This window comes from Apium graveolens, chromosome 7, assembly GCF_009905375.1.
Source record: "Apium graveolens cultivar Ventura chromosome 7, ASM990537v1, whole genome shotgun sequence".
Classification (NCBI taxonomy): domain Eukaryota; kingdom Viridiplantae; phylum Streptophyta; class Magnoliopsida; order Apiales; family Apiaceae; genus Apium; species Apium graveolens.
This window is the reverse complement of record NC_133653.1, coordinates 3,365,178-3,376,725: the sequence shown is the minus strand read 5'-3', so window position 1 is coordinate 3,376,725 and position 11,548 is coordinate 3,365,178. Positions and strand designations below refer to the sequence as shown.

The 11,548-nt window shown below is 32.1% G+C and overlaps 1 protein-coding gene across 1 annotated transcript; it reads left to right on the top strand.

The window, feature by feature from the left end:
- Nucleotides 1–6,424: 6,424 nt before the first annotated feature.
- LOC141675195 (chaperone protein dnaJ 20, chloroplastic-like) lies at nucleotides 6,425–7,593 on the top strand. Its single transcript, XM_074481908.1, has 2 exons — nucleotides 6,425–7,011; nucleotides 7,290–7,593. Exons 1-2 carry the CDS (start codon nucleotides 6,514–6,516, stop codon nucleotides 7,410–7,412), a joined length of 621 nt encoding a protein of 206 aa, XP_074338009.1. The 5' UTR covers nucleotides 6,425–6,513; the 3' UTR covers nucleotides 7,413–7,593.
- The last annotated feature ends 3,955 nt before the right edge of the window (nucleotides 7,594–11,548 follow it).

The following is an 11,548-nucleotide window of genomic DNA, read 5'->3' as shown; positions in this document are numbered from 1 at the left end:
ATTCGATAATATATTCGATCTGAAACCGGCATGATTATCTGAATTGTCAAGTCTACTCTCGATTCAATATGGGAGTTATTTTGACTAATATTTGAAAGGTGGGTTAGGACTCTTCTCAAAGCTAAAACATTTATATATGTATAAAAAATAAAGTCTCAAGAAATTATCCCAAATTTTGTTAGATAAATTGGTATAACATTGAGCACGGTTGGATAACTCAAATAATTAAAAGTTTATCTTCTGTCGTCCCAGATACGGGATTCGATAAGACGATAACAAATATTTATTTGTAAGACTATAAATCATATTTGTCAAAAAAACACTAACACTATTGTATTTTTTAGGTCACAAAAATGTGAGTTCCCCTCAGCTCAAGCCTTATCCAATGAACCCCACCCCCCCCCTAAAAAATAGTTATGCATTGAAATTCATTGCATTAAATCCTTTTTAAGGGAAACTAGTTGTGTGAAGAAGATAAGTATGTAGTAGGCAAGTTGTCATGTTGCTCCTCCATGTTTTTGTTGCAATGCATGAAACTCACATTTCAATGATTTTAACTCAACGCAGCAACTTAGATTGAGATAAAATTTGACACCAAGGTCGATTGGGACTATTGTTCGTTTTACTAAATTGTTGAGGAAGGTTTAGTGGTTTAGTGGTTTTGATTGTTTATAGGGCTTAATGATCATATGACCCTTAAAGTATATAAACTATTTATCATTATATCTATCAATTCTAAATATTTAAACTCGTACCCCTTCAACCATACGAGATTTCGTACTCTTTTACCTTTTTTACCGTTACCAGTATAAATCGGAGGGGCAAAATAGACATTTTGCTCTCTCCGAGTTGTATTGTTATGGATTAAAATGTACATTTTTTATAACTTTAGGGTTAAAAGATACATTTATTATATCTCGAGTGTTAAAAAGTTCACCATAATATATTTTAAGAGTTAATATATATAATAAATATGTAAAAAATGTTAAATACTTTAAGTTATTAAAATACTTTAAGGGTTAAAACATTTTTTTTAAAAAATTAACAGCTTTTCTAGTGTGTTCATTGATCCATACAAAACACGAAAATTTAAAATGTAACTCATTTTACTTGGTTAATATTTTTTTAATAACGATAGATTTCCTGTATATATAAAAATTATACAAATTAAAGTGATCTAAACTTATAATTTTTTGCTATTAACATGTGTTCATAGATATAAACTTTAGAATTATGTCATTTAACATCTATCAACCTATTTTAACTTACCAAATAACTAGTCTATCATCACTAAAGATACTCTTACCTGAGCACGGTTGACGGTTGGATAGTTCAATTAGTTAAGAGTTTATCATCTATCGTCTTTGTCTCTGGTACTGGGTTCGATCATCGCTTATCTCAAGAATTTATAAGAACAGATACTCATTTATAAGATTATAAGTCATATTTCTCAAAAAAAATTACTCTTACCTATTTTAACTTGTCAAATAACCAATTACTTTAAAATCTAGAACGTCGTAACGTCAGAATCATGATCTTATATAAATACTCAGACATGACTTCAAACTTATGTCTAAAATACTTTAGACACCTGAGTTTTAACATGGAACACATCGGTAAATACATACAAACCCCAGGTGCTAGAGGTGGCCGCCCGTGCGGGTCGTGCGGGCCGGACCGGGTTGGAAGCGGGTTGGAACCGGAAAACCTGAACACTGAACCGGCACTGGAAGCGAGCGAATCGGGCCGGGCTGTGTTTGAGCTTACAGAAAGTAACCCGGATTCGGCACTGAACTCGTGTGCGTGCCAGGCGGTTCACGGGTTTGCGGGTTGCAGGTACGCGGGTTGGCGGTTGTGCGGGTTGAACAGAGTCTTTGTACAAATTCCTCAGCATTCAACACATCAAACCTATTCTGAATAATCACAGGAGGACGACCTATACTCTTGTTCTCCTTTAAACCCCCAGCTTTCACATCACTACCAACCACCTTAGAAAAACCCGAGCTCCCCAAACCACCCTTCTGCAAATCAAAACTAATTTTATTAACTCCGGATGGCCCAACAACCTGACTTCTCTCCTTAACACTTCCAATATTCTCCCTATTCTCCCGGATAACCACACCCCGGTTAGAGTACTGAACTTGCTTAAAAGGAACACCTTTATTTCTTCCCTGAATCCCAGAATTACGACCATCACTGACCCGCGGGCCGTGCGGGCTGTGCGGGCTGTGCGGGTTGCACAGTTCGTGCGGCTCACGCGGGCTTCGCCTGTGCGGGTCGTGCGGGTTAGTGCCGGTTCCGGTTTTTTAAAATTAAATTCGTATTCGGTTCGCTTCTTTCGGCGGGTTGTGCGGGTTTGAACCGGCCCGAATCGGGCCGAATATTTTACGGTTTCCGTACGAGCCGGTCCCGAATGTGCGGTTCGAACCCGCACGTTTGGCCACCTCTACCAGGTGCCCATGTCCATTGGAATCCCTTCATAATCTTGTGACATGTGAAAACAAGTCATGTACAGTTCAATTTTGGCCCTTATTAGAGAGTCATATACTAATATAACTGGACCTGTCAACGTTTCGTGTAGTGGGTATATTTTCGTATTTTTATATATCAAATCTTAAATCTGAATCCGATTCGAATTCGCATTCGTGTACCAATTTGATGACACTAACCCGGAATTAATATATTCGTGTTTATCCATTTTAGTATATTAAAATATACAAATTATATACGAAAAATATTATTTGTTAAAAATATAATAGATAATTAAATGGTAAAGTGTTCACTCACGTAATCAAAAAACAATAAAATATATTTTAATATTTACAATTATATATATATATGTTATTTTAGAATAGATAAATTCACATTTGATATTTAGTATATATATTATATATTTTTAAAATTTTAATTATTTATTTATTCCGTGTACTTCCGTTCCATGTCGTGTACCTATATTGAAAACTCAAATCAGACACTAATTATATTCGTCTTTTTTTGTGTTCGTACCAAATTTTCGAAACCAAACTCTAATTTTTCATATCAATTCGTACCGTATTCACGTGTCGTATATCATTATTATCATGTCTATATGACTCGTATGATAGCAAGTGCTTAATTTGTGTGTACTTGTATTAGGGTGCATAACAAGGAGAAAACCACAGAAACCAACACACCCACATGCAATCACATGCTAGCATGGAGGAGTTTCATAGTCTTTACTTCATTATCAAGAAACAGACAAGTTTCCAGTGAAAAAATAACCGGTGATCTAATCAAGAAAATTTATTAAACTCCCAAGACATATTTTGCCCACAACCGTCCCATGCATTCCCATATTGTACCCTCCTTTTCATTTGTAATTTTCTTTTTTACTGATATGACTTATAATCTTACATATAAGTACCGAACGAGGTCAGAACATGAGACAACAAAGGATAAACTCATAATTACTAAATTTTGTAAGTCTCTGAAAGTATTAGGTGTTAGTAAATTTTTTACTCAATCTATAGGTCATTTTTTTCACCTCAAAATTATAATTGAAAATACAATTGATTGTAATTTAAGAGGGGTACTAATAATTTATATCTAGTTATTCTATATAATATAAGATCAAAAGTGTCAACTTACCTAATAGATATTAATATTTTTTTAATTGTAGTGAACCCGCAACCGCTACCTTCCGATGTGTACTGGATAAATCCTACCAAATCACGCAATAAAATGCAAAACACGTGAATCAAGATAAATCGTAATTAAAGTACAGACTCTAGTTTATGATTCGAATATGTTATCAACAGGATAATTATCATCTATTTAATCAAGTGAGTCAACCCTTACCAGCTAATAGCCGGCTAATATATAACACTTGATTATAATTTACAAGGGATACTAAACAAACTCTTGCTTGTTAAATTTAATTATTAAACAAAATAGATAGATCAACATTGTCAAGCCTACCTAATAAAAAAGCAAAAACCGACCAATCAGAATATCAGAAAACTGCATTCAAATTTGGTCTTTTTCTAAGTGCATTCGGTCTCTTTTTAGAGTTTATGTTAGGATTATTTAAAATACCAAATTACGGAGCCTAACAAATTAACAATAAGCTGCATGTTTTTGTTGCAATGCATTAAAGAAACATGTGTTATCTTTTGCAAATTTTTCTTTGCATATAGATTAAACAAATAATTATGGCTTAATTATAATCTCGCCCTTAAAGTATAACACATTGTACACATGAACCCTTAAATTAAAAAGTTGTATATTTCAACCCCTTAACTATAGGTTTTGTACACTTCAAGCCATTTGCTAAAATATTTTCCAATATTACCCTCACATATGTATATTTTTGCCCCTTAAGTACGAGTTTTGTATATTTTTGCCCATTAACTATTAGTTTTGTTCACTTTAACCCTTTAGTAAGTTTATCATAAATTATAATAGTGTTTATCATATTAATTAGTTTCAAAAATATAAATATTTATTTAATATATAATACACAATTCAATTTTTAAAAAATATATTATTATTTGATAAATAAAAAGGGACAAAAAATGATTTACGAACAATGTTGCCTTTGAAGTATACAATGTGAACATTCTAACCCTCGCGGGTGATTTCGGTAAAAAATTTAAGAAAAAGGTTAAAGTGTACAAATCTCATAGTTGAAGGATTATCATGTACAATTTTTTTGTTGAGGGGTTTACGTGTACATTGTGTAATACTTTAAGGACTAAGTTATAATTAAGCCAATAATTATATACTATTAGATTTCTCAGCCAATCACGGTTATTTATGATTAGGGGGGTCTATATTGAAAACTTATACCTAACTTCTAGAGAAAAATAATCTAAATGTGTTGTTTGGTAGCAATATAATAAGATTGAATTACTCCTAATTTCTAGAATATTTTACTAAATTGTTTGATAGTCTCAATAAATAAATAACTTTTCTTTTGTTTTTTGTACCTCCATATTTTTACAATCCAGACCTTTTAATATTGGAAGCAATGTTTAACATCAAAGTATTAAAAGAAGTCTCCATCACCGTAATGAAAATAATATATATATAAATTCAAGTGAAAGTACTTATAAACAATTAGATAATGGGTGAGAGTGAATAGTATGTTTCTTCTTGTTGAAATAGTCAAATAGAATATTTGGTTTCACCCTTTATGCGGCAGACATTATATACATTTTAATTAGAATGTTCTTTTTTTGTGATAATTTCCACAAATTAAAACTTATTTCGGAAGTTTTGATCATTTTTTCTAATACACCCGTCATTATTTATCTATATTCTAAAATTAACTGATTATGCAGACATGGTTAATTGTTACTCCCTCTGTCTCAATTACTCCTATTTCTTTACATTTTTTTTGGATGTGTTATCAAATTTTTTATATTTCAAAACTTATTAAAAATAGTAAATGAGTCTCACCACTTTCCCACTTTTTCTCACTTTCCACACTACACTCCATTTTTCCCTTTTTATACATTAAAAATCAATGGGTCTCACTATTTCACTCACTTTCCTTTCTCTTTTTCACTACTTTATACATATTTCTTAACTTCCGCGCCCAAATCAAATGTACACAATTGGTCGGAACGGAGGGAATATAAAATACTCTGTCGATTCGATTTTAGTATCTGATTAATCACTCCATATTTTTCTCAAATCAAAATTATACTTAATAAATTAAATTTTATTAGTCTTTTTAAAATTCATCGTAGTATTATGAATTTATGATTAATCGTTTTAACAATTATCGGTTATCTAATTAATCAATATAAATTATTTATCCCACTAATTCTTATGTACGTGTTTTTAGGGCTGAGCATTCGGTCGGTTCGGTCCAAAACCGGACCGAACCGAATAGACCGAAAAACCGAATAGTCATTTTTTTTGGACCGAACCGAACCGAATTTTAATTCGGTCTATTCGGTCCGGACCGAATAGACCGAATTTCTGAAAAATTTAGGACCGAACCGAACCGAATTAGCACGGTTCGGTTCGGTTTTTCGATTTTGCTCAGCCCTACGTGTTTTAAAACACTATGTCATATATACATGTAAATTTTCTTTATTATAAAGATAGAAAACAGCCGAACAAAAGATTGGTGCACGAGGAAACTATTGCCCGAGGTTACGAGTTTAACTGCTTAACAGGTGTGTAACGTGTGTAATTAATTAGCAAAAAAAGGACTGAAAACAGCTTAAGCTACCAGTTTTCCATTTACTGCGGTTTCAACAAGAATAAGTTACAGTTTTCGGTGGCCCAGTGGGGACAAACCTAGAGATGAGTCACACGATAAGTGTCTGAACGTTGGATTCGTGTCAAACAGACACAAAACGCGTAGACACTTGCAAAAAAAACCTACAAGCAAAAACAGCAGCTGTGCCCCCCTATATAAACAAACCAAACCCTCACATATGACATACCACAATATCTATTACAAAACATCCAGTTTCAAGTTTCAACAGACCAAAAAAACAGTGACATAAACAAGAAAACATGAACTCTCCAGTCATTTCTTTCCAAGAATCATCTCCCATTCATACCTACAATCTCTCCCCATCTTTCAACCCTTCACCAAAAAGATCAAATCTTGAGCCTTCTGGTTTCATTTCTTTGGATACTCATCTCAAAACACCTAGCTTTTCTGTCAAGAAATCATCTGCTTCAAGAAAATCAAGAACCATGGCTGCCATGACTAGTAACATGTATGCTCCACCTCAAGAAACTGAGAGCTTTTATCAGCTTTTGGGTATTTCAGAAAGTGGAACACTTTCTGAAATCAAGAAAGCTTATAAGCAACTAGCAAGAAAATATCACCCTGATGTGTCTCCAGCAGAGAGGGTAGATGAGTACACTCAAAGATTCATTCTTGTTCAACAAGCTTATGAGACATTATCTGATCCACAAACAAAAGCTTTGTATGATAGGGATTTGTCTACTGGCTTCCATTATAACTTCTCTGCTAGAGGAAGAGGCTCTGCTTATGAACAACAGGTGCACAACCTTGTCCTCATTTTTTTAGCGACGTAGTTTGTTGCTCGTTTACCTCGAATATTTAACACATCACACATGAGGGGAAACAGCCTCTACATTCCTCGGAATGAGGGGAATGTTGCGTACTTCTTACCTTCTCAGACCCTGCGTTAAGCGGGATATTCTGGATATGTTTGGTTTAAACATTACTTTTCCCGAACCCTGTGCTGACGGGATATACCGTATATGTTTGGTTTATATATGAACAGTTATTAATATTGATTTTGTATGTGAAACAGGGATCAGAGTGGAAGAACATATGGGAATCTCAGCTAACAAAGCTGAAAAACAAGAGCATGTACAATGGTGATGGCTCAAGACAATCGTGGGGAGCAAGAATGCGTAGTCAAAACAGAGAATGATAAGAAAACAGAGTGCTCTGTTTTGATATCATAGCAACTAGATTAGATAAAAACAGGGGACCTATATTCTACCTCCCCTGTATCAACAACTCACCAGCTTTATTTTATTTTTTATCTTTTTTATATTTACATGTATGTACATATGTTTACTTTTTCAATGTATTTTTTTACTAACTTGGTTTATATGTCTTACAATTGAGTATCTCTCCCGATAAATCTCGAGACGAGCGAGAATCGAATCCTGGAACGACAAGAAATAAGCCCTTAATCACTTGAGTTATCTTATCGCGCTCCATTTTTTTAATGTTTTATTAGTATTGAAATTAGTACTTGAGCAATGATGATAATATTAATATTGACTTATTATATTCCCTCTGCACATAACTTTTTACGTATTTTTTCTTAATATTTTTTTCTCACACTTATTTGGCTATTATAAAATATAGTTTATAATTTATATTTTAAAAAAATTATATCAAAGTTTAAATATCATATTTTTATTTAAAAAAAATATTTAAAATTATGTAAAAAACATGTTTTACTATAGCACTAAAATTTGTGCCGAATCCCCGTTCCTAATCCGTGAGGTGGACCCATGAGATGGAGGGAGTACACGTGTCTTCCGGGTAGTTGAAATGCGAGGTTTTATCGGATATAAATATTCTACTTTTTGTTCAAAAAGCAAAACTGATTGTATTTAGCGCCTGACATACTCAAACAAGACATTACGGAGTTCTACAAAGTTCACCTTTTAATTGAAATTTGCCAAATTCATCTATGTTCTATAAATAAAATATATCTAAAATATGTTATCTTATAAAATATTTCACAAATATCATTACTTAAATAAAATAATGCAAATCTCATATATTTATAAGTACAATATGTATGTTCTGCTACATGAACATTTATATTCTGCAAATTAAGCATGTTTTGTTAAATAATATATTTTGCAACGTTTTACTTGTAAAATATATGCAATTTGCAATATTTTCAATAAAATCGTGATATTTATAGAATATCATTCGAAAAATAATACGTTTTGCAATAATTTAAGCTATATTTTACTTGCAGAACATATATGGACTCCAAAGACTCCAAAGACTCCAATGAAATAGGGGACTCCATAGAACCTAATCCAAGACATTATTTTCATTTTATAACTTTAAAGTTGGTTATAGAAATTGCCCAATATTTTAAAAATTACTAATCAATCAATCAAAAATATTTATCTAATTTAATAAATTATCGGTAAATCACAAATCAATCTCTCAATTAATTACTTACGGTTTTCGAAATATGTAATCATATTTTCAGGATCATGAACTAGAGGATGAAAAGAACATGAACCACAAACATTATGGACTATTTTTCGTGATATTAACTAAGACATGGGGTTGGAAAAAGATTAAAAAAAATGTGAAAGATTAAGGTTTAAGGATACGGTGAAAATGTTGTCGGTAGAAAAGAGAAATAAGAGACAAACACATCAACATAAATGACTAATACATACAAGTGTCCAATTCTACCTTTAAAACTGGTTGGGGCCTCAAAGACTTTACTAATTTCATTATTTAGATTTAATCGTAGGGAATATATATGGCCCCACTCTTTTGTCTAGAAGCCAGGTCCTTCACACCATTTTATAATTCATCACCTTATCTCACAAGCTTTACTTTAATCCCTATTTATGCTAATTAATCTCAATTTCAGTGTTTGTGATATTTGTTGGGAATTGTTATTTTCGGAGAGCTTTTTTTGTTTTCAAAGTAATAAAGCATGTAATGATGAAATTATCTTTGCATTAATTTTTTTAAGGATTTTTTTATCGTAGAAAACCCGCAGCCGCTACTTTTCGGGTGCGCACTGAATAAATCCCACGGGCTCACGTAAGAGCATTCACAGCCCTCGCCCTCGGGGTCAATTCCCCCGGGACACTTACGCATTCCCCGTCACGTCACCCGAAATGACCCCATAAAAAAGTGACCCTAATCCATCCAATGTTAAGCCCACTTCCCACATTTGTGTAGGACCCTTGTATTATTATTATATTATATATCTAATAATTGTTTTTATTATTTGATTTTAATTTTAATTTATTAGTACAAAAATTTTAATAATAAAATTAAGGTGATTAATTTTTTTAAAAATGTCAGTAAAATAAAAAATATGACCCGTAATTAAAATGCATTATATTATTAAAAAACATGAAATTGAAAACAACACACAAGAAAACATAAAATTTAAACGTTACAATTTAACGATTCTCGTTGAACTGCGAGATATGCTCAACCAAGTCATTTTGTAGCTGATGATGTGCCCGTCTATCACGCATCTACATATTGTTTTGAATATATTATTAAAAGCTTGTGTTTGACACTAATATTAGACAATACAAATTGTTATGCATAATTATATTATTATAATTAAATATATTATATTAAAAAATAATTCTTTATTTCAGTATCTAAACTACTTTCTCTAATATATTAAGATATTATTTTATCCGTTATTTAAACTACTCACTCGAGTTATGAAATATAAAATAATATTTAATATGTAAATAAAAAATCCGGATAATATATGGTAACGTCTATATACAGTCAGATGGGCACAATTTTAACAAAAGGTGAATGAAAAATTATACTAAAAAATTGAACTGTCCCAGTCCGGGAAGAGGGACTCGACCAGTTTTTTTTACTTCATACAATGTTGTCTCGTGCCTTTATTTGATGAAAGGGTCATTTCACGCGTCTCGAGGTGCAAAACAGCCCTGCCCGCCCTGCACATGCTGTAATAACCTGTAAATTACGTGAATCAGAGTGAATCGCATTTAAGCACCATCCTCTTATGAGATTCGAACCTATGACTAAAAGGACAGTTATCCCTTCTTTAACCAAGTGAGTTAATTTTTGCGGATATTTAAGAATTTTTTATTGTGTATGATGAGAGAGTTTTGTGTTTTCACTCTTCTCTTTGTTCCGGAAATAATAAAAACTCTTTTGGAAATAGCATTTTTCAATTCTCTTCAGTAATACCTATAAACTAAAAGAGTAATATATTTTGAAAATGTGGCTATTGGATGTTGTGCTGACCATCTTCGAAATTGGTTTAGTTGCGTGTAAGCTGATTCGGAAAAGTGACAATAAAAAGGTATTTGGAAGATATTTTCGGAATGAGAAAAAATTGAAATCATTAACTTATATGATTAGAGACTGTACATTGTTGTTATCCGTATGAAGCTCTATGCATTGCATGCCTAGTTGTCAAACACGATCATGTTTTGCCAACATGGCTTGATGGTTATCCATATGACATATGACTCACTCACTCACCATTCACCAAATTCTAGTTCTCCTAATCTCATGCGAACTACATGACCGTTTGGAAAACCTTAAAATAAATAACCTATAACTTAAAATAAATAAATGACTTATAAGTGATAAGTGAATAATACTTATAAGTTAAATAAGTGTTTGGATAATTTTACTTTAAAATTAGAAATTTTTTTACTTAAATAAATTAAAATAAATATATATTTTGAATACAATTATCTTAATTTGTAAATTTAAAATTAGAGGAACATTTAAAAACATATATTTTAAAATTTAAGTTGATAAAGAAATAAAAAATCAAAATAAGTAGAAAAAAGTACGTCGTTACTAACATATAACTTATCAGCTTATAAATTATATATTCTACTTATAAGTCAGGTCGACAAACATTCGTCTATAATTACTTACGAACTTATAAGCGAAAAAGTTGTTTTTTGATGGGCAGCCAAACAGGCCCTTCATCTTTTCTTCGGATACATTTCAAGTACATATTTGATTAGTTTTTACTGTAGACCTATCTTATTGTATTCATATAAGGTTCTAGCCCACTGGGCCAGTGGGCCTCATACTTCAGAGTCCAGACCAATATAATCTAATGACTAATGGAACCTGGATCCCTTTAAACAATTGATACGACATTTTAATGCATAGGAATGCAGGAATAAATGTAACAATGAGCTCGAGTTACTTGGAAAATAAACAATGAGATCAAGTTTACAAATCCAAATTCTCAAGCCTCAAGGGGTTCAAAACTAACAAGTCAAGTGCTTTGCTAGATTCAAGGCTGGGGCAAAATAATTG